Raw genomic sequence first — 22,758 nt, 5'->3', positions numbered from 1 at the left:
CTCAGAGACACATGCCTTCTTTCCTACCTTTCAGTTACCAGCCCTTTGCCAGGAACATTCTTTCCCCAGCTCTTTTCATGACTGGCTCCGCATCCCTGAGGCAAAGCAGCAACTTAAATCTCACCTCAGAGAACATTTCCTGACTACTCATCTAAAGCCATCTCCCTTTTTCCTGTGTCTCATATCCATCTCTTTCCTTCATGGAACATAATCAGAATCTGCAATTACCTTGTTTGTTCATGATTTACCTGGAACTTACATTTATGTGGAATGCAAGTGCCACAGGGGATGCAGCGATACTGCCTGACTGATCACTGCTCTGTCCTTGGCACTAGCTCAGAATCTGGGCTCAGTATTTACTGAAGGAACAGATCACTACTGGAGGGATGCCTCCCAAGGAGAAAGAAAGGTGATGCGGCCCAAATTGGATTTTTTTTAATTTAATATTTATTTGGGGCCCTGCTGGGTCTTCACAGCTGCACACAGGCTTTCTCTAGTTGCTGCACGCAGGGGCCGCTCTTCCTTGCCATGTGCGGGCTTCTCATTGCAGTGGCATCTCTTGCTGCAAAGCACAGGCCCTAAGCGCACTTGGGCTTCAGAAGTTATGATGCATAGGCTTAGTAGCTCTGCGGCATGTAGGATGTTCCTGGACCACAGATCAAACTGGTGTCTTCTGCATTGGCAAGCAGATTCTTAACCAGTGGAGACCAGGGAAGTCTCCCAAATTGGACTTTAACCCCCGAAATCTGGGCTTGATATCATAGAAAAGGACACAGGAGTTTCCTCACTCTGAGTTTGACTTTTAATTCCTGAGTCAGGAGCACAGTACTGTTTGACCCACAGACCTTGCTTTGGAGTGCCCAGCAGAAATGGGGAAGCATTCTCAGTGTCCACCCAGCCAAGGCAGGACGCTGTGCTGTGTGCTGTGGCCATCCAAACCATCCCTTATGCCTGCCATGTGAGTCAGCTCAGCTAAAGTCCCATGAGATCTGCAGAGTACTTGGGATTCTGGGAATGACTTGGGCCCCGTCAGTCTCCTTGGTGCCAAATATGTCAGTAAGAGTACCTTTAGTGAGTAATCAAAACCTAAAAATGAACTTTCCATACCACAGGATTAGAAAAATCAGATTTTTATTTTAAAATATTTTCAAAGTTTAATGCCATAGTGGAACAACTGAAGGACAGTTGAACCAAATTCTCAAGGAATTAGAGAAGCATCTGCCAATGCAAGCAGGTCTGCATAAATACACATGGTTTATAACTGAGCACAACAGAAGGCACCCTGGCCAAAGGAACAGGCTGGGGAACAGAAGGAAGAAACAGAGGGCCCTCCAGAGGGACAGGCACACTGCAGTCACTCAAAGCTCCGGGCCCCAAGAGGGCCTCCACAGCCACCTACCCCCACTGCACGCTTCTTGCCCTCTCTGAGCCCGGGGCATGGAGACTGGAGGCTAGGTTCACCATCATGTTGGCATAGCCACCCATGACTTGGCACCTCTCATGACCTCTGGCTCAACCCAGCAAGGTTCAGAGAATAGGCCTGTTCTCCCTGCCCTTCAGCAAGGACCAGGGAGGGGAGGCATTGGGGCAAGTAGGATTATTTCCCTGAAAACAGGGAGCTGGTTCCTAAAATAGGACGGGCATGCATCCAGCGTGGCGCTGCAGGGAGAATGGAGCCGTGAGTTGTACCTGAGACATACATCTTGATTGAAAGTATCCCCCAAGGCCAGGCTCTGAGCACGATCCTAGAGCCTGGGATGGAGAGACCTCCAGCCTGAGTTTAGGAAGTTATCACCTCCTGTCAGTCCCTCCAGTCTTCATCTGGGTTTGTCATAAACAGGACAGTCACACTCCACAGTAAATAATTTCCACCAGGATACCCGCACCCCCACCCCCACCAGTTAACTTCTCAGGTGTCTGAAGAGGGAAAAAGTGGCTATTTCTGACCCCACCCACCCATCATCAGTGACCTTCCCTGATACGTCTGGCCTCCTCACTAAGGCCTTTCCAGCACCTCCAAAGACACTGTCTTGGCAGATCGGAGTCCCAGGAGAGTTTTAAGGCACAGAAGTTTTGTAGCATTGAGGAGACATTGTCAGAGGAGGAGGAGTCTCTAAGGCAAAGCCACCATGTCCCTTCTTCCTGTCTTCTACCTCTCTTGCTTCCAAAGGTATCAGACCCCCCTGGCCTGGTCCCTGCAGTCACAGGCCCACCTTGGACACCTCCATTTTACTCATGGAGAACAGAGCCCAAGGTGTGGACGACCCTCCTGCATGGCCTGCAGGTGACATAGTGAGCTCTGCCCCGTGGTGGCCCAACACCATCAAGCCCATCAGGCTGCCATTGGCCACGCTCAAAATCCAGGCAGTGAAGCAGGGAGTACAAGGGGAGACCGCCAATCAAAGCACTACCCTTCCCATCCCCCACTTCTCACATGGGGCACCTTGGAAATGTTTGAGCACACCAGGGGAAGATTGAGTACCTGGTCTGTGACCACAGTGATCAAAAAAGCTCCGCTCCCTCTGTCTCACCAGGAAACAGCAACTGAGGACACAGAATGCTGGCCCTCTGTTCTCTCCACAGCCGCTGCCATTCTCCCCTGCTGCAAGTCGTGTGGTCCCAGATTGAGCCCGCCTCCTCAAGAGGGGCCAGAACGGAGCCTCTGCACAGACCATGAACACACCCCTGGCTAGAATCCTGGCCACAGACCTCCTCTCCTCATTCAGAGCTCACCTCACTGCCTCCAGTTTGCCCTGCATGGGCCCCTGGCCACCTGCAGAGAAACCCTTTGGGCCCCAGAACAGGAACTCTCGGGGGTCCAAGTGAGAGCACAATATGCTGGAAGAGAGTGGAGCCCACACTGCCAAGTTGGGCTCTGGCCGCTGTCCCACCACTGGCGTGGGCCATGTGCTTGATATCAAAGCATGGCCTTTGTCCCTTGCAGTGGTCCCAAATGCTCTACCTGTGTGTCAGAACTGTTTCCAAGGAGCAAGTTAAAAAAATTTTTTTTCATAAGTGGCTGCTAAAGCTTAGTGTACAGAACTCCTTGTCTATTTCCAGAAACTTGGCTTTCCATCTCAGTCCCAAAATTGCAGGAGTTTTGTAAACAGGTACTTCAGACCACTCATTTAAGGAGGAAGAAGAGCTCCGGGGAGGAGAAGGATTCTGCAATATTTTCTTTCTGACTCGGTCTCAACACAGCGGCAGCACAAACCAAGGGCATCGGTGGTGGTACCTTAGCACCCAGAGCATTCCTCTTGGAGGATTGGGGTCAAAGGCCAAGTGGCTGTTACCTGCACACAGGAGAGATGGCACACAGGTCAGACAAAGGGCCTAGAAGACAGACAAGTCAGTGGGTCCGCCCATGAGGGCAGGTCAAGGTGGGGTCTGTGTACCCTGCATACCCTGCCCAACCTCGCTGAGGGCCAACAAACCAGCTCAAGGGCAAGGCCAAGACCAACCAGACTAGCAAGGAGCCTGGCCATGGGTGTTGGCTCCTGTCCTTCACCCTCAATCCCAGAAGCATGAGAAAGAGAAGGGGCATCACCTGTGCCCAGGGACCGAGCCGCCCCAATTCAGGGAACATAACTGCTGTTCTAGCTGGGAGATGCGGAACGCCAGGTAGGATGAAGACATGACCAAGAAGCAGATCCTGGAGAAAAAGGGGTAGGGAGGAGGTGAGTCTCTCTTCTAGAAAGGGGGCATTTCTACAGGATCACCAAACATAGGAGTGGAACTAAGCTAGTTCCTGCAACTGGAGGAGTTGAAGAACCCTTTGCCTACAGCTTCATTCAGACCTGGGCCTCTTTCTTCCCAGAGGCCACAAGGGGGTCCTGAGACTTGTCCCCATGAAAGTGTCCCTGAAGCCCCACAGGAGTTCTGGGTCCTTCAGCAGAGCCCACTTTCCCTCTAACCAGCCACCTTGGTCCCACACCTGCCCTGTGAGGCCACTAAGATTACCCCCTCAGGTGGTAGCCCTTCCCCCAGGCAAATGCTGAGGTTGACAGTCAAAACCCTGCTAGCAGACCCAGAGGAAGGTGCCAAGGTAAGGCGAGGGAATCAGAGAGGCTGGCTAGCTGTTCATAAAACATCCCACCAAGCTCACTGCTCTACTAGCTCTTAGGCCGAGTGACAGACAAGCCTGGTGTCCCAGAAAACACCCCAGTGGTAGGCAGTGGGAAGGCCATGGCCCTCCCCTGGTCTAGCTGACAGGCCTCTCAGACTTTGCAGACCCCTCCCTCCCCAATCCTCTGCAACTTTTTCTTTCTTCAACAGTTTCAAATATTTCCCCTTCCCCACAGCCTTAACCCTAAATTACAAGTTTGAAGGAATGAAAACCGGAGATACTTTATCTTGCTCCGGAAGGGGCTGTTGCATGGCCACCCCCACCACCCAGGAGCTTACAGCTGACTCAGAACCTTCTCCCTCACTCTGGACACTGACTTCCCCACACACCAAAGCACCGGCTTTAAACACCCACACACCCAGGCAGATCGGGTCACGTCTGTCCTCCCACCCCCCACTCTCCAGTCACCTACAGCACAAAGAAGACCTTCAGGAGCGGGTAATCCCAGAGCTTGAGCTCCCGGTTGCTCGTGGGCCCCTCCTCCAGCTTCTCCTCCTCACAGTCGGAGATCTCTGCAAAAGGACAGCATTCGGCATCTTCCTAGGGCAGAAGACAAGTCCCCAGCCCACTGCCAACCCCTGTTCTCTGAAGCCACTTGAGCTCTCGGCTTTCCGTTATGGATTTACAGAAAGAAAGAAACTGCCCTCAGAAACCCTCCTAGCTGTGATGACCTCTTTGCACTGAAGTGGGAGGACAGAAAAGCTTGTTTTTGCAAGCAGGTGCCATGGACAAGCACGCTGAACTCACCAGACCCCAGAGGCTCCCTGGAGGGGAAGAAGCTGTCCGTGGATTCCATGGATGCCCGAGAGATACAAGGGATGCTATCTGGGAGAGACACGGACCTGGAGGTGGGGCACACTTTCCTCCACTTCATCTCGGGGATGAGGGCTTCCTGCAGAGAAGGCAGGAGACACTGTCTCACCTTGGCCTTTGAGATCTCAGTTGCCCTAAGGATCCACACTAGGTTTATCAAAGCCTTTCCAGATATTATCAGCATGGATGCCTAGCGAGCATGAAAGCAGATACCCGGAAGCAGGGGAGCCACAGCACAGCAATCACATTTCGCATCTGCTCCTTGCTGTGACCAGCCACTCTTCCAGGGGACGGCCTCTTTGAAGACTGCTAGTGTAGAACCAGGACATGAGGCAACCCAGGTGCGCGCTCAGATCAGCTGAGTCCAGGAGAGCTCGCGCTCTCTATCTTAGATGGAATAAGTCGTGCTTCCTGCTAATCTGGGCTCTGAGTACATCACTGCCCTTGGCAGGGGCACTTAAGGTCCCCATCAATAAAAATGGGAACATAGCCTTCCATCCCCTGCATGGCATTGTGCATATCACATGCTTGGCTAAACACTTAATAGTTACAGACAGAGACTTCAAAACACCCTGGAGTCCTTGCTACCCCCTCACCCCCACTCCTACCCTAGAAACTTTACTTACCCAGGATCCTGGGAGCGAAAGAAAGGGCCAGGACCTCGGCAAATTGACAATGAGCCTGCCTGTGTTCTAGAATGATAGCCTTCAGAGCTCTATCTCAGGGACACCTCCAGCCCCTTGAAGGCCCTTCTGACTCCACTAAAGGGAAGAGGATGGGTTGCTGGCCCTGTACCTACGAAGGTGTGGGGGTCCAACGTGGGCCATGTTCCAGGGGCTGGCCATGTGTTCTCCTCAGAATGTCAACATAATCTGCCCAGGACTCTGCACGGCATGGAGCATGGTGGGTCTTGGGGACACCCTGACACAGCATGCCACTGGCTCTTGAGCCTGGTGCCCCAGTTCTGCACTGTGGGCGCCCCACCAGGAGGCCCTGAAGTCTCAAAGCCATGGGCAATCTCAGGCCAGCATCTTCTGCTCCCAGCCTTAGTTCTCACCAGAGACTCGCACTCAGGTTCCTCTGGAAATTCTCTTACACACAGACTCTTCTTGCTTGAAGGCTGGGGACAGAAGGGAACAGGGGTTACCTGTCTATCATGGAACAGCCAAAGTCAGACGTGGGGAAGTACTAACACTCTCCAAGAGAGCTTCACCTCCAAATGAGCCCTTTGGGCCAGATGGAGTCTAAAGTGTTTGCAGGGAGGATCCCTAGTTAATCCTGAAGCAGAGGGCAAATCCAAGGGGATGTACTCCCCCACACTGCTGCCCTCCCCCTTCCTCAGCACAGGCCAGAGAGAGCTGAAGCGGCCTCATGCTCCCGTCCGTCTGCACCCAGGAAGCAAAAGTGAGGGCTGCACGTGGGACACGCAGGGGCCCGATGGCCTCAGAGAGACAAGCACACTAGCACAGACGCCCAGTCCAGGGACTGCCTCTGATTCGCTGAGCCTGAGCCGGTTACTCCCCTCTCTCTGCCTTGGTTCCCTGTGCCCAAAGGGTGGGCCGACCTCCCCCAACACCCACGTCCCAAGACCTCAGTCCAGGCCTGAGCAATCTCCTGGGCCCCAGCCCTGCCCCAGGCTCCATACCTGTAGGTGGGTGCAGACCCTTCTCAGCATGTCGTATACACTGTCCCGGGAGAGCAGCGACACAAAGACATACTGGAATATAGAAAACAGAAAGGCACGAGGTACATAAAGATGGGAGAGTGCCAGGGTCAGACTGTGGACTCCTGGGGCTGGGACAGGGAGACACACAAGGGCACGCTGGCCCAGAAACTTACTGACCTTCTGGCTGGTGTTGGTGGTGATGGCCAGGCCATTGGGAAGGAGCCGTGCCATCTTGTGTTTCTTGATCATCTGCACAGACACGACGGGAATGACCACCTGATGGGGGAAGAGGCAGGCTTCTCTCAGGACTCACCTCCAAGGACATGGTCCCTTTGCCTCCTGCTTAGGGCCCCAGCCACACCTGGCAGTGAGCCAAGCACGAACACCATGAACAAGTCTGGCCCATGGAGGAGAGTATCTGAACCTCTCACCACCTCATGCGGGCTCCCTTCCAGTTATCTCCCACCCCAAAGGCAGCACACTCCAATCTAGGCTCTTACTCCATCATCTACGAGGCAAAGATGGTTGCCCTGGTGAATCCCATACTCCAGTAAGAGTTCCCTGAGCCACCACCTGGCCACTTAATGGCCCCGAAAGTGTGACATCCCATTCGATTTGTGAAGGCATTTAGGAGGTACCCCATAAGCAGAGTACCTCGGCAGTGAACTCTTCAGGCTGCTCAGGCCAGATGTGGAGTCTCAATCGAGGCCCTGTTTGGAAGGGGTGGGGCTACTGCCCTGACGCCGGGTAGAATGCCTCGCAGTGAGAGGCCTCACCAAGTGCCAGAGTACAGAGGGACAGGTCTGACTTGAGGTGTGCCCACAGGGCGGGGGCTTCTCCTCCCTGGGCTGAGGCCTTACCACTTATTACTACCTTGATATCCTTGCCAAAGAGGCTGGCATGGAAGCAGAGCCAGTTGGGGGAGATGTAGAGCCGGCCCTGGAGAAGCAGGTCCCTCTGGAGGGCACAGGAGCACACTGGGAAGTCACACGAATGAGACTGCCGTGAGCAAGGCCTGGCCAGGAGCCCCAGGGCCTGGGTCCTCCCACCCAGAGGAGTCCAGAGTCCAACCTCGGGAACTGAACTCCTCAGTCCCCTCCCCAATCCCAGGCCCCAATCACCCATTCCCTCAGCACCCTTGTATCCTTTCCTGAGAATCCTGACCACCCCTAATGGTCAAGAATGGATGTGAGAGTTGGACTGTGAAGAAAGCTGAGCACCAAAGAATTGATGATTTTGAACTGTGGTGTTGGAGAAGACTCTTGAGAGTCCCTTGGACTGCAAGGAGATCCAACCAGTCCATCCTAAAGGAGACCAGTCCTGGGTGTTCATTGGAGGGACTGATGTTGATGTTGAAACTCCAATACTTTGGCCACCTGATGCAAAGAGCTGACTCATTTGAAAAGACCCTAATGCTGGGAAGGATTGGGGGCAGGAGGAGAAGGGGACAATAGAGGATGAGATGGTTGGATGGCATCACCAACTCAATGAACATGGGTTTGGGAGAGTTGGTGATGGACAGGGAGGCCTGGCGTGCTGTGGTTCATGGGGTCGCAAAGAGTCGGACACGACTGAGTGACTGAACTGAACTACTCTACCTGCCCCTCCAGACTGCTAGATCCTTCCTCTTCCTCGACCCATGTCCCAAAAGATCTGCCAGGTTTCTGCACTGTCCCCCAACCTGGATGTTCACCCCCATAGGCAGAACCTCTTGCCCTGCTCTTCCCTGGAGAGAGGGCCTTGTTTGTGCAAATGCTCCGACACACTCCCTGAGAGGTCTGAGCAGGAAAGAATAGTCACTGATAAAAGCAGAACAGAAATGAGATTTGGAAGCCCTGACATTCAAGAAAACTTTCACAATTCAACTCCATGTCTCAAATCAGCCCAATCTTCTCACACTTCTGAAGAAAAAAAAGACTAACCACTTCAAAGGGCAGCCAGTTCCCATGGCTGAACTTGTGCCTGGAGGTTCTGGGGGGAGAGGCCCTGGGCTTTGGGCACTGCAGGATGGCCTGTCCTGCCATCCCAGGGAGGCAGCTCACCTTTGAGAACCACCTCCTCCAAGGGAATGTCCTTAAACAGCTTGTGGTACTGCTGGTTGTATTTACTCAGTAGCATCTGGAAAACACAGGAGCTGGGTCTGAGAAGTCCCGGGAGATCATACCACTGGAGGACCCTGCTCCAGCCACCAGGAAATGAGGCCACAGGGCATGGGGGACCTACAGGGTCTTAGCCGTAAAGCAGCAGGTGAGCAGCCAGTGGGTGAGGAGGGCTGAGTTCTGAGCACAGCTTGTGTCCTGGTGACACGGGGTCTTAACAGGCAGCCCCTGACGGGAAGGGCACACAACACCCACCCAGGAGGGGACATCCACCAGGTTTCCTGTGGCCACAGAGTCAACAGCCACCAAAGTCAGGCAGCCTAGGACCCCCTCCCCCAGCAGGTAGTAAGAAGTTGGCCTCCACACACTTACCCCTTCTTGTCTGCACTTCTTCACATCTTCACCCTTCAAGCCTTCTGGCCAGTACAGGCTGCAAAGGAGACAGACCATTGCAGGGGCAAGGAACCTCGAATCCTACCCCCCCGCCAACATGCATCCTTGGTGCCAGTGCTGCCCTGGCCTCAAGCCACCAGCTTGGGGCAGAGATTGGAGACCAGGGCTTGTCGCCAGGGGCCACAGCAAAGTGGTGAGCACAGCAAGCACAGAGCTCGCCCTGGGCAGGGACACTCATGCTACAGGGAGGGGTCAGCTGTGCGCAGCCACCCCGCAGCCCCAGAAGGTATAGGCAACCTGAGCCTCACCTCCCAGAGATGCTTAGAGCCGACCACCCCTGGGGTCAAAAACCCGCTCCTGTTTCTCTGCCCAAGGGACAAGCTGAGGAGCAGGCCCAGGATGAATGAGCAGGAGGCCAGAGATGGAGCTCAGTATGGGGAGTGGGTGGGGTGGAGGTGTCAGACTCACAGCTCTGGGGCCTGGCCATGGGCCATGATGGAGGAGGCAGGACTGCCCTCCTTGCAGCCGCCTCCCTGGGCCTGCAGCTCTGCAGTGGGGAGCTGGGCAGACTAGCCTGACCTGACGGAGGCTACCAAAGCTGGCAGAGGTGGAGTGGGGGGTGGTTTGCTGAAACGCAAACCTTTGCCCTGTCCAGGTTGGCCTGAGGACAGGTGGGCAGAGAGGAGGATGGTAACCCGAGAAGCCTAGACTCTGCTAGGTCCCAGCGCCCTGGGCTAGGCCTGGGAGTGGGAGGAAGAGGCCCCGGGCAGCCTTTGCCCAAACTGACCCCATGACGCAGCCTTAAGGCCCCCTTTCTTACAGGTCACCTCCCAAGGGCTGCCCACCTCCAATCGGACGTATGTCTGGGAAATGGGCCTCACCTGGTGTCTTGGGCTCTCTGGACCCCGCCTAGCTTCTCCGTGCTCTTCTTCAGAGAAGCCGTCTTCCCATGCATCTGTTGGTTGCTGAGGAGAAACGGGCCCTCATCAGGAAGGCAGGGTCTCTGGGGATACCCTTCCTGGCCAGCTCCACCGTGTCCAGGCCAGAAGCCTCTGCTCCCCATCCAATGCTGGCCCTGCTATTCCAGGGGAGGCTGGAGATGTCACAGTCTAGAGGCAGCTCCCCAGGCAGGGGTTCGGAGCAGCTGAGAGAGGAGTCTCACTGGCCTTCCTGGAAGCCTGAAGTCCAGTTTATGCCTGGGTCGGAAGGAGAATCAGCCTCCCATGGAGCTGCCAGCCCCACTCTTAAGAAGGCAGCTGGAAGGGAGGACCCTGAGACTTGCTCACGCCTGAAAGCAAAAGTTTCAGAGCGCCCAGACAGTATTACCATAAACATCCCAGCTTCTGGGAAAGGACTCTGAGCACTGGAGGCCTTATCAAGGCTGAGCAGGTGATGCGGCACAGATGTGTGTGTGAACAACAGCCCACAGGTGAGTGTGGGCTGGGGGGGCGGGGCTGCCCCACACCAGGAAGTGGCCTTAACACCTTCACACCGTCAGGGTAGCTCAGCCCTGAGAGCCAAACCATCTCAAAAATGTCCCACAGAGAGGGCCCGGCAGGGGGGAGACACCTCTCCCCAGGCAGGTGGAGGTCCCCAAAGGCTTTGCAGTTCATGCCTCCAATAAACAGCTCCAAAGCCTAGAGTTCACCCTTTCCTTCTCCTCCAGAGCAGAAATACTAGGAATCAATAAAGCCTGAGTAGGCAAACCAGCTGAGTGAGCCCAGGGGTGATGGGAAGAGAGGGTGACCAAGGCAGGGCAATGTGGTGGCCGTGAATAGGTAACAGGGTCTTGTGCACTGGTCTCTCATCAGGTAAGGAGCTGGAACCTGCAGATCCCAGCACTCCATCCTTCTCAGCTGTGTAACCAGATAATGTCAAAGTTTTCTTCAAGAACAGAGTTATCTCAGGATGGGAAACACGTGTATACCTGTGGCGGATTCATGTTGATATATGGCAAAAACCAATACAATATTGTAAAGTTAAAAAATAAAATTTAAAAAAAGAACAGAGTTATCGCCTCAGCCGAGATCTGCCAAGACCCTTCAAGGTTATTAACCTGACTGCCTCCCACCCTACCATTGTAGAGATAGGAAACTGAGAAACCCGCCAAGGGGCAGGCTGTACCGGTGTCACACGGCAAGGAACAAGACGATCTCACCCACCAAATGGGCCCAACCATGTGGGCTGGTGACCTCTGTCCTCAACCTTATGGAGAATTTTGGTGCACGTATCATGTATTTCCTAATCTTGCAAAGTGACAGGTTGTGCCACTGATTTGACCCCTTGACTCCTAAAGCTAGGGCTTCCTAGGTGGCTCGGCAGTAAAGAATCTGCCCACAATGCAGGAGACTCAGGAGACATGGGTTCATCCCTGGACTGGGAAGACCCCCTGGAAGAGGAAACAGCAACCCATTCCAGTATTCTTGTCTGGAAAATCCCATGGACAGAGGATCCTCGTGGGCTACAGCCCATGGGGTTGCAAAGAGGCGGACATGACTGAGGGTGCATGTGTGCTCCTAGAGTTAACTTCTGGATTTATTTGGGTCCATCACTACACATTTCACAGAGACTCCCCCCAAAACCTTCAGCTTTTAAAGCTTATTATAGAAAATACAAGAAATATAAAATATATAAAGTATGATGATCAATAATAACCCATAAGGGACTTCCCTGGTGGTCCAGTGGTTAAGAATCTGCCTTCCAATGCAAGGGATACCAGTTGGATCCCTGGTCAGGGAACTAAGATCCCACATGCAGAAGGGAAACTAAGCCTGCGTGCCACAATGAAAGACCCCAAATGCCATAACTGAGACCTGACACAGCCAAAAATACATAAATAAAAACGGTTCTTAAAAATCACCCATAAGAAAGAAATTCCCAGGAATTCCCTGGTGGTCCAGTGGTTAGGACTCTGCACTTTCACTTTGGAGGGGGAACTAAGATCCTACACACTACAGGGCAGGGCCAAAAATAAAAAAAGTTCTCCCCCAAGTCACTCAAAGAAAATATTTATTCATAAATATATAATTTGTGTAAGTGGGATTATATATCACATAACTTGTATGCCCTGGTTTTGTGGCTTAACATGATTTCATGAGACATTCCCCATGTCACTATTTGTTCCTTGGATAGATTCTCAGAAGTAAAATTAGTGGATGGAGAATGAGCATCTCTTAGGATCTTTTAGACCCAGTTCCAAAATGCCTTCCGGATGCTATACGGATGGGGAGCACGGCCTTCAGCACTATATGAGGGTGCCCACTGCCCTACATCCAGGCCCTACACTGGCTGTGATCTTTTTCTCACCTTGCAAAATTGATAAATAAACATATATTGTTTTCATTTCTATTTCTGCTTACTGATAGGGTCAACATTTTTTGCCAAATACATTTTGACCACTGGGATTTCATCTGTGAAGTATCTGTAAGTGTCTTCATGTCTTTCTTATTGATTTGTCTACCTTCTTTGTTGAGAAGATTCATCCTTAGTTTATCATTTTTGCAAATATTTCCCCTATTTGCCTTTTAGTTCTGTCTGTGGTATTGCTCCTATATTTGTGTTTAATGTTTGTGTGGCAGATTCCAGCCCTCTCTTTCATCTCTTTTCCTTTCTTGCTTTGAGTGCTTCGATAGGAGAGGCCCCCGAGGCAAGTGAGCACAAGTCGAACAAGCCTTCATGAGCTTGAACCCTGCAGCCCAGAAACCCTCTGGGCCTCAAGGGAAGAGAAGAAAGGTGTGGGCTCCACTCTAAGGAACACATTCCGGCCCAGACAACCAAAGGTAAAACAAAACTCCAAGAGGAAGGAGGAGGAGCTGGGCCATGGTTTCAGAGGCAGGAAGCCTGTCACTCAGGTACTAGAAAGTGTGATTGAAGTTGCCAGGGCTACAGGAGCTCAGATGACACACAGAGTCAAAGTTACAGCCAGATTCCCAGAGAAAAGGAAGCTGAGCCTCACCAACTGGGTGGGACTGCAATCCTGCTTGGCTTCCTCACCTAACCCTGCATGGATACTCAATCCTTTGCATGGATTGTAGTAAACCTAACTCATCCTTAGGTTCAAAGACCTCAGGAAGGGGCGCCTGCCTTGGGCCCTTCCCCAGCCTAATGATGAGCCCTGCTGCGGGCTCGCACTGCCCCGAACCTCAGGCTCCTCTCAGACGCCTGTGGGTGAGCTCTAACTGCCCATCTCCAGGCGCTCCAGGACACTTCCGCCGTCATCCAGGCGCTCCAGGACACTTCCGCCATCACTGCAGTCTCTGAGCCTAGGGCAACACCAGCGTGCAGCTCACATTTGTGACATGTGTAGACAGTGTAAGCGAGATCAAAAACAGAAGCTGGAAGATAGAAGGGCCATGAGAATAACAAAAGAAGGCTGCTGTGATTCCCGCAGCATCTCCATGAAGAAAACGGGAATGGAAAGAGGGACATCCCTGGTGGTTCACGGGTTAAGACCACGCTCCCGATGCAGGGCGCACGCTCCTGATGCAGGGCGCACGCTCCTGATGCAGGGCGCACGCTCCTGATGCAGGGCGCGTGGACTCCATCCCTGGTCAGGGAACTAAGATGCCACGTGCTTACAGTGGACCAACATTTACTATAGTGCCGCCAAAACTTTTTTAAAAAGAAAATAACAGAAAGAAAACAGGGGAAAACATCTCAAATATGTTTAAACTAAAAGTAACCTCTTTTCACGGAGAAGGCAATGGCACCCCACTCCAGTACTTTTGCCTGGAAAATCCCATGGATGGAGGAGCCTGGTAGGCTGCAGTCCATGGGGTCACTGAGGGTCGGACTCGACTGAGCAACTTCACTTTCACTTTTCACCTTCATGCATTGGAGAAGGAAATGGCAACCCACTCTAGTGTTCTTGCCTGGAGAATCCCAGGGACGGGGGAGCCTGGTGGGCTGCCATCTATGGGGTCGCACAGAGTCGGACACAACTGAAGCGACTTAGCAGTAGCAACCTCTTTTCATGTGATGACCATGGTGGTCAAAAGCCAATCCTTCATATCCATCGATTAAAAACAGCTCCTCCTGGTCATCCTGATAATGCTGTTGATTCAGAGACCCTGGATATGGCAGAATTGCACTGGTTTCAAAATCATCTTCAAATCAGACTCTCTACTAATTCATCTTCTTTCCCATAGTATTTGTTTAGATGAGTAGAAATAAAGAGACGGGAGCAAAGTCCAGTGAAAAGCTAGGTCTGGGGCAATGGTCATCAAGAATTCACCAACATAAAAAAAAAAGAAAAAGAAAATAAATATATATATAGAGAGAAAAAGGACAAGGGAAAAAAAAAAGAATCTAAAAAGAAAAAAGAATTCACCAACAGGACCAGTCAGGCAGGGTTCATGCAAGGAGCAACAGGGCTCTGATCCAGAGGAAAGAGACAGCAAGAGCAGGAAGCTGGAGAGTGGGGGGCCAGCCTGAGTCCCCCGACCTTGCTGGCGGCCTCTGTTCCCATAGAGAATTACTCCACCAAGTCGCTCTTGCTCTCTGGGCTGTGAACGACACCTCCTGCCTGGGCAACCCCATCCCACCTCCACATGCAGACTGTGGAATTAATATCAGGGGTCTTCAAATCCATATCTATTTTTTCAACCAGAGCTACAAAATACGTCATTACTGTCTTAAGGAGGGTGGAGCGGGGAAGGCTCAGTATTTTGGACATTAAAGCGGGTTATAGGGACTTGTCCAGTGGTTAAGAATCACCTTCCAATGCAGGAGACGTGGGTTGGATCCTTGGTCAGGGAACTAAGAGCCCACATGCCACGCAGCTAAAAAAAAAAAAAAAAAATTACCAGACATCTGAGGGAAACAGCTAGAATAAAAGTTTGAGAATAAAACAAACCAAAAAAAAAAAAACAAAAAACCACACACACACACACACACACAAAGCAAAGGGAGTTGCAAAGGCTTGGAAATTCCTCAGATGAGGCCCTCTCACTCTGCTGAGCCCGATGGGAAAGCAAGATGCTGATCTGGGGGATACAGCTGTGCTTGCCCCACCCTTGGGCCTCACGCCCGAAAAACTCAGGCTACCTGCCCATCCCTTCCACAAATACTTGCTGAGCTTATCACCCCATGAGCCTGGTATGAACCTGCCCAGCCCAAGAGAGCTTCTGAGAGGGAGGGTACAGGCGGCTAGCACTCAGAGATGTCGGGAAAGGAGCCAGGCCCCTCAGGAAAGGGGAGACACAGAGAGGAGGTTAAGAGAGGGAGAGAGAGGCAGTGCAAAGGGGAGCCGGAGATGCAGAGCCTCGCCGCTTCCCATAGGCCCCAGGGACAAAGTCTCAAGGGACACCACACACACACACACACACACACACACACACACACACACACACACACTCTCTCTCTCTCTCTCTCTCTCTCTCTCACTCTCTCTCTCTCTCTCTCTCTCTCTGTCTCTCTCTCTCTCTCTGCTCCCCTAGACTCAAAATACCTGCACCAGGCAGACACTCTCCAATCCAAATCCCTAACGGTAACACCTCATCTCTCCTGAGCGGCAGAGCCTGCCATCTAGACGGATCCATCAAAGTGAATTCAGTATCATGTCCCCAAATCTGCTTCCCCTTGAAAGGCCTCATCCTCCACATTCCCCAAGCCAGAGTATTCAACTCACCCCACACCCCATCAACCCCCAGAACCCCGAGAGCCACGATGCCATACGCTGTCCCCACTCCTGCTGCACCAGGCAAGCCAAGGCCACCATCATCTCTCTCCTGGATGCTGGCATCAGCTTCCTAAAGACACCACCCCCCGCCCTGCCCTGCACACCTGGCCCTCTCCCACATCCACACTGCCAACAGAGCCATCTGCAGCCCAGATCTGAGCCTGCCAACCACCCCCCACCCCACCTCCTAACTTTCCTCCTGGAGTTCCTGCTTGCCTCCTCAGCTGGCCTTCCTGCTTCCTTTCCAGCCTCACCCATGCAACTCAGTGGAGCCCCTTCGCCCTGCATGTTGGCTCTTCCTGGGATTCCTTGCCATGCTTATCTACCTGGAGAATTCCCCAATCATCCTTCTAGGTTCAGCTCAGCTATCACCTCCTCTGTGAAGCCTTCCCAGCTTTCCCCCAGCAGAGCCGGGCATCCTTCCTCTGTGGTCCCTTGCCCCTCTTTTCACGCTGCTGCTCCTGCACTTACCATCCCAGTACTTGTCTGTTTAGACATCTGAGCTCCTCCAGGCATGTGTCTTCTACATCTCTGTACCCCCAGCACACAGTAGGCACCCAATGTTTGCTAAAGGAATGAGTATGAAGGAGAGACCAAAAAAGAGACATGTTGACACTTGAAGACAGAGAAGGGGAGAAAAAAAAGCCAGACAGTAAGTGTGAAGGAGGGACTTCCCCTGTGATCCAGTGGCTAAGACTCTGAGCTCACAATGCAGGGGGCCCAAGTTTGATCCCTGGTCGGGGAACTAGATCCTGCATACCTCAACTAAGACCCGGTGCAGCCAAATAAATAAGTAAATGATTTTTTATAAAAAGAGTGAAGGAGGTCCAGAGAATGATGGGTGCCCAGCAGTAAGGGGAGGGGTGGTGGACAGGAGCAGATGGGGGTCACCCACAGATGGGCCCTTCCAGGAGCCCCAGCCTGTGGAGCAGGCAGACAGCCCAGCCCAGCAGCACCAGGCACTCAGTCTGTGCTGGCTGAATAATCAAAAAGGAGCTCAGGTGGGAGGCAGAAGCCATACAGAAGAGGATAAAGTGGCTCAGACAGCATGGGACGGGGTATGTGGGGGAAAGCACAGGCTGGGCCACTCCTGCCCTCACAGTAGCGCTCACTGGCAACACCCGCTTGGCTTACCCAGCCCCCCGCCCACAACCTCCCCCCAGGGCTCCTCAAGCCTCAGGCGGCAGCAGTGCCCGTGGCTGATGCTGAAGTGGAAAACTTGGCCAGGCCTGACAGTGTGAACCAGCTAGGACTCCGTGGTCACAGGAGGGCCCCCTGGGCGTCTCCTCCCCCAGGGTGGGTGTCCACACACTCTCCCGAGTTGTGTCCTAGTGGCCATCTGAGATGCTAGAGCATCCTGTGGGTCCTGTCAGCTCTTCCCAAGGCCAAGCACAGCTCCACTCTCTCCTGCAAGCAGCCAGGATGCTGGGCCCCGGTTGGTCCAAGGAGAGACCTCTTCCAAACAGAAAACACAGCAGCAGCCCCTGAGAATGCAAAGCCACAGACCACGGAAAAAGCCACTGAGGGACAGATACATCCTGGAAGGAACATCAGCCACTGGGGCTCCATGGCCTAGACCTTAGGGCACCTCCAAACTCCCCCAGCTCTACCTCTCAACACACAGCTCACCACTTACTTCACAGAGAAAAGAGACCATTCTGTTAACTCTGTTGGGGACACACTAGAATTACCTCTAGAGCTTTTTGAAAAACCATCCAAACAAAAGTGATGCCTGAGCCCTGTTCTCAGACCAATTAAATCAGAATCTCTGGGGATAGCATTTAGGTAACTACACATTTTTAACTTGTTACTGATATTTCATTTACATATTAAAGAGTGCACATAAGTGTACAGTGCAATGTATTTTGCCAATGGACCAAACCTGAAAACCTGCCCCCACAAAGCCCCTCCTGCTTCTTCCAGTCCTATCGCCCCTACCCCCCACCTTGGGTCAGTGATAAACACCAGCCTGATTCCAGCAGCACGGATTGTCTCTGCTTCTTCAGGGACTTTCTATGGATGGAATCATATGGTACATGTTCTTCTTCTACTCGGCAACACACTTGCGAGATTCATCCACAGTGCTGCGTGTGGTTGCAAACTGTGCATTTTCACCAATCTTTAGAATTCCAGTATATGGACAGATTGCAATTGATTGATTAATTTTACCGTTGAAGGGCATGTTGCTGTTGAGTTTTCAGTTTTGCCTATTACAAAACCCTTGCTACAAACATTCCAGCACCTGTCTGGCAGACACAGTATTCATTCCTACAGATAAACACTTAGGATTGGAATTGCCGGGTCATGAGTTTCAACTTCAGACTTTTAAAAGCTCTCAGGTGATTCTAAACCCCTCCTTTCTTTGTGGTTCAGAGGGAGACGTGGACTTCCTGGTCTCCATCGCTGATCCTCCTGCCTGGGCTCTGGACCTGGGGCCCTGACCCTCCTGTGCCTCCACCTGGCCCTCCAGAGTTCCAGGAACATCCTTGGCAAGACAGGGAATCACACTGTTAATAGAGATTTCTTTCATCTGTGAAAGTCGCAGAGTTCATTTACTGAGTTGTGCCAAGGAAGTAAGACCTGCCTTCCCATGTGTCAGAGCCAGCCTGAACTACACTGTGCCCTTCCCAAGAGCCTCCCTAGCTTTCTCTTGGGGCCACTGTCCCCACATACCGCCCCAAAACTGGCTAACAAGACCTCTCTCCAGGAGAAACTGGAATCATGTGGACAGAGTCAGGCTCATCAACTGAGCTCAGAGTCAGGTTCAATCAAAACACTAAAACCGGAAGACGAAAGGCAATCTCCCTTTGCAAAAAATCACTCTTTTATTTCTTACACAGAAGCTGCACCACACTTATTTTCTAATAATTTTCCTATGTCCATATGCAAGACAACAACAGCTTCACCCTTTCCACCCAAAAGAAAAGGTAAGACTTCCCTGGTAGTCCAGTAGCTAAAACTCCACGCTCCCAACACAGGGGGGCCTGGGTTTGATCCCTGGTCAGGGAACCAGATTCCATATGCCACAACTAAGACCCAAGGCAGCTAAGTAAATAAAAGTTTTTTTTAAAGGCAGGGGGAGAGAATCCCATAACTGAACTCCACACTGAATGTAAGGGATGGGGCTCTGAGTTGGGGGCCACATGCTGGGTGCCAATCCATCTGCCCTGCTCAGCAACCCTGGCAAAGGGTGTGGCAGGCGCGAAGCCTAGTCACAAATCCTCCTTCCAGGAGCTTTCCGAGAACCCCTGGGCCAGGAATATGCTGAGTTTCCCTTTACAGCCTTCAGCTGTTTCGAAATAATGGGAGACATGGAGGATCAAAGACCCGGCTTCCCAACACTGCCGTTTGTACAGAGGACCCTGGCCGAGGCCAACAGAACCACAGGTGTGCTCCAGACCTGAGCAAAGCCACCTGCAAGCCGACCAGCAGCCTCTTCAGAGTGAAAAACTGAGCTGGCCCGTCAGGTTCTCTTTCTGATGAATCCAAACTGGGAGATACGGGAGGTGGAGGTGGGCAGCCAGAGGCAGTGAGCCGACAGGAGGGAGCGGCATGTGTGCTTGGCCAGAGTCACTGGGTGCACTGGAGACTGGGTCTAGACTGAGGAAGAGAGTAGACAGAGAAGCAGGTGGAGCCGTCCCTGGTAACCCCTTCCCTGGTGGTCCAGTGGCTAAGACTCTGCCCTTACAATGCAGGGGACCCGGGTTCCATCCCTGGTCAGGGAACTAAAATTCCACAACGTGCCACAACTAAGTTCAATGCTAAGACCTAGTGCAGCCAAGTAAATATCTTTTTAAAAGAGAGAAAGAAGCAGGTGGGCCGTGGGCCAAGCGCTCCATCTGGGAGACAGCAAAGAGGGTCTGTTCCCCTCGCCTGCTCCTTAACTTTCAATTCTCCTTCCAGAGCCCAGGCCCTTGCAGCCAAGACCAAAATCCCCTACACCTGGTTTGCCCAAAGACCACACATGAGGACAGATATATGATGTCCTTTAAGACATAAAAGACAGGGGGTTCAGGATGGGGAACACATGTACACCCATGGCGGATTCATGTTGATGTATGGCAAAACCAATACAATATTGTAAAGTAATTAGCCTCCAATTAAAATAAATAAATTTATATTAAAAAATAAACTAAAAAAAAGAAATAATTGCCTAGTGTCACCCCACTATTTACCAAAAAAAATAAAATAAAATTTTAAAAAGTTAAAAAAAAAAAGACACAATGGGGGCAGGTGGTACAACTTGCACTTCACCCACGGGTGAAGGAGGGAAGCTCAGCTGGGCTCACTGGCAGCGGGTCAGGACTCCATAGAGGTCTGATACTCACAGCTGGGGGTACCATACTCGCAATGAGCCTTCAGGACCAGGAGAGGGAAGAGAGCTCTGAGGAAGGTTCAGATCAAGTCTGGCCCTGTTAACAAGGGAGCCCTCAGGAAGGAGGAGGTGAAGGAATCTGGCTCATGATTTCCCCTAATCAGTCCAACTCTAGTCACACAACGGAGATGAATCATCCCCATTACACAGATAAGGAAACTGAGACCCAGAGAGGTAAAGCTCCTTGCTCTTGACCACATAACTGGAGAGTAGTGTAGATGGAATTCAAACTTCAGTCTGGCTGAAAAGTGCACACACTGCTTGGAGGGGCTTGGGGGCCCCAAATTCTGTCCTTTCTTCGAGTTTTTCCTGCTGCAGGGCCAGGCCCCCCCTCTCCCCATAGGGCCAGTAGAGGGGTCTCGGGGAGGCAGAGAGTGACTCTGTTGAGCTGAGATGACCAGGCAGGAGCCCCACTCGTAAGTAGGGTTCCTTAGATAAGACCCGTCCACCAGATTTTATTTTCCTGACTCCAAGAACCAAACAAACTGGGAGAGCTAGTTGCTCAGGAGATGTGGGCTGGCCCCGCCCACTTGGGGCAACTGGATTCAGCCTGAACAAGGACCCCTTTGAGCTCTGGTGCTAACGAGAACTCCTACCTCCCCGGATCTCAGAAACCCTGGGTCCTCCCATTGAGTGGGAGCTGGGAGGGCCGAGAGCTAGGCTGGTCCCAACTTCTTTCATTAGTCAAGCTGTTTGCTGGACTGGACCAGCCCTGGTTAAAGGGCCCCACAGCTTTTCCCTGCCCCCTGACCTCCCGCCCAGGATGGCCCTGCTCCTCATGGGGACAAAGTGCTCAGGCTGACTCCTCCTCGCCTCTGGGAGCGATGCTAATGAGCCACCGCTCCCAGCCCTGTCAGGGCCCCCACTCACCTAAGCTGCTCCTGCCCCAGGTGGAAACCCCCTCGCTGCCATCCCTCAGCACCTCTCCCCCTGAAGCCTGGCCAGCCTGTGCCTCCAGGAACGCAGACCACTCCCTCCTTGTGCCCACTCCCTGCGTCTGCTTAGAGAGCTCCTTGCCGCCTTGCCTGTTGCTGTGGCTTGTCTCCCCTCCTCCTGTCTTACCCCAGGGCCTGGCACAACTCCAGGCATACAGTAAGTGCTCAATAACTGTTGACTGAATACACAAATGCTTCCTGTAGGAAACTCCTCTGTGTAGTTTCTTTAGCATCAGTGGGGGCTTGGGATGCAAACCTAAGAATCTGGAGTGAGGGCAACCGCTCAAGTTTGCCTCTGGCTCCCTCCCCGCTGACCCCCAGGCCCCTCCTCTGAGTCTGCTTCCTCCTCTGTAAAGAGAGGAGAATCCCCTCTCTCTGCAGATGGTCAGGGTTCCTGTGAGGATCTGAGAGAGGTCATGGCCCAGCCTTGGTCAAGGGGCAGGTTCTCCCAGCCTTGCCCACTGAGCCTCCTACCCCTGCCTGCACCCTGCGCCACCTGCCTCGTCCCACCTTGTGCCCTGAAGGAGGCCTAGAGTTGAGTGCCCCATGGGAAGCAGACATGGAGGCACCACCAGCACCCCCACTCTGCCCACAAAGCTCCATACGTGTCCTATGTGACTGAATCTTTTTCCTGGGGACAGCAGCTGTTGAAAGGCCCTCTTCACACCTGGGGCAGCACTCACGAACAGTCTCCCACCCCCTTAAGCTCAGAGGTGCTCCCAGAGCTCAGACCCAGCCATACTCAGGATCCCGTCCTCTCTTCTCCCCCTACCAGAGGTCTGAGACCAACAATTGGCCCCCTTCCTGGCCAGAGCGCAAAGACTTGCAGACTGTGAACAGTCACCAGGGAGACTGCTGGACAAACGGCCGAAACCTGGAATCTTCGCTCTGGGAGACATCCAGGATTTCCTACAAAGCCCAGGCTACGATGGAGCAGGGAGCTGGTCCTGCAGAGTGACCTGCCTGTCGCTGGCCCCGTCCCATTGTGCCCACTGCTGGAGCAGAATCAGGGTGAGCTGGCACCCCTGGACCTGGTCACAGACCACTTTTTCTTGGCAGGCCACTTGGGGCCTGGCTGTTTCCAGACTAGAAGCTGGTCATTCAGGTCTAAACACAGACTTGCATTCATTAAGAAACAGAGCACTCCTGTGCTCCTGGGGGCCACCTTCCGCTGGGCCTGCTAGGCGGAGGGCCCACAGACACCCTCAGATGCTCCAGGCTGCCAGGAGGGGTGGCTGCTCCCGGGACAAGTCAACTCTGTCCATCCATGGATCCCACGCGGTGCACTCTGGGACACCCATCTCAGAATTGCGCTAGCTTTGGGAACCCACTCGGCTCTTCTCAGAGCACTGGGGGTCTTGAGAGGTCTCAGGGTCCCAAAAGACCCCAGGCATGGGGACAAGAAGACAGGGAGGCAGGCCTGAAAGAACCTCTCACAGCCCTGGGGAAGCCACTGTCTCCTTCTGAGCCTCAGTTACTCCTCAGCAAAGGGGCAAGAAAGTCTCCAGCCAGGAGAGAAAGCAAATGTTGTCTGAGGGAACAACAAAGCTGAGCCCAGGACTGGGTGAGCAGAAGCTGGCCACTGGCTCTCTGTGGTCAGAAGAACGCCGACCCCAGGAGAGGCTGGCAACATCATAGCCCTCAAAGGCTGCCGGCCGCTCTGCCTCCCTCC

General features: G+C 52.9%; 1 protein-coding gene and 1 long non-coding RNA gene across 2 annotated transcripts in view; one reads left to right on the top strand and one right to left on the bottom strand.

The window, feature by feature from the left end:
* Nucleotides 1-1,114: 1,114 nt before the first annotated feature.
* The window catches only part of GRAMD2A (GRAM domain containing 2A), a 37,578-nt gene continuing 15,934 nt past the window's right edge, over nt 1,115-22,758 (bottom strand). The window contains exons 2-14 of the mRNA XM_044925372.2: nt 16,248-16,343; nt 14,813-14,877; nt 9,979-10,062; nt 9,077-9,134; nt 8,648-8,723; nt 7,479-7,582; nt 6,783-6,881; nt 6,585-6,656; nt 5,997-6,059; nt 4,874-5,018; nt 4,539-4,638; nt 3,548-3,652; nt 1,115-3,293 (exon numbers count right to left, since the gene is read on the bottom strand). Of these exons, the coding sequence (XP_044781307.1) occupies nt 3,290-3,293; nt 3,548-3,652; nt 4,539-4,638; nt 4,874-5,018; nt 5,997-6,059; nt 6,585-6,656; nt 6,783-6,881; nt 7,479-7,582; nt 8,648-8,723; nt 9,077-9,134; nt 9,979-10,062; nt 14,813-14,877; nt 16,248-16,292 (1,020 nt within the window). The 5' untranslated portion in view covers nt 16,293-16,343 and the 3' untranslated portion in view covers nt 1,115-3,289. The remainder of the gene's footprint in view (nt 3,294-3,547; nt 3,653-4,538; nt 4,639-4,873; nt 5,019-5,996; nt 6,060-6,584; nt 6,657-6,782; nt 6,882-7,478; nt 7,583-8,647; nt 8,724-9,076; nt 9,135-9,978; nt 10,063-14,812; nt 14,878-16,247; nt 16,344-22,758) is intronic.
* On the top strand, nt 20,197-21,999 carry LOC123328179. Its single transcript, XR_006542963.2, has 3 exons — nt 20,197-20,325; nt 21,042-21,243; nt 21,862-21,999. It is a non-coding gene; the product is annotated as an uncharacterized LOC123328179 (long non-coding RNA).

Source organism: Bubalus bubalis, chromosome 11, assembly GCF_019923935.1.
Source record: "Bubalus bubalis isolate 160015118507 breed Murrah chromosome 11, NDDB_SH_1, whole genome shotgun sequence".
Classification (NCBI taxonomy): Eukaryota; Metazoa; Chordata; class Mammalia; order Artiodactyla; family Bovidae; genus Bubalus; species Bubalus bubalis.
This window is presented reverse-complemented; position numbering and strand designations above follow the sequence as displayed.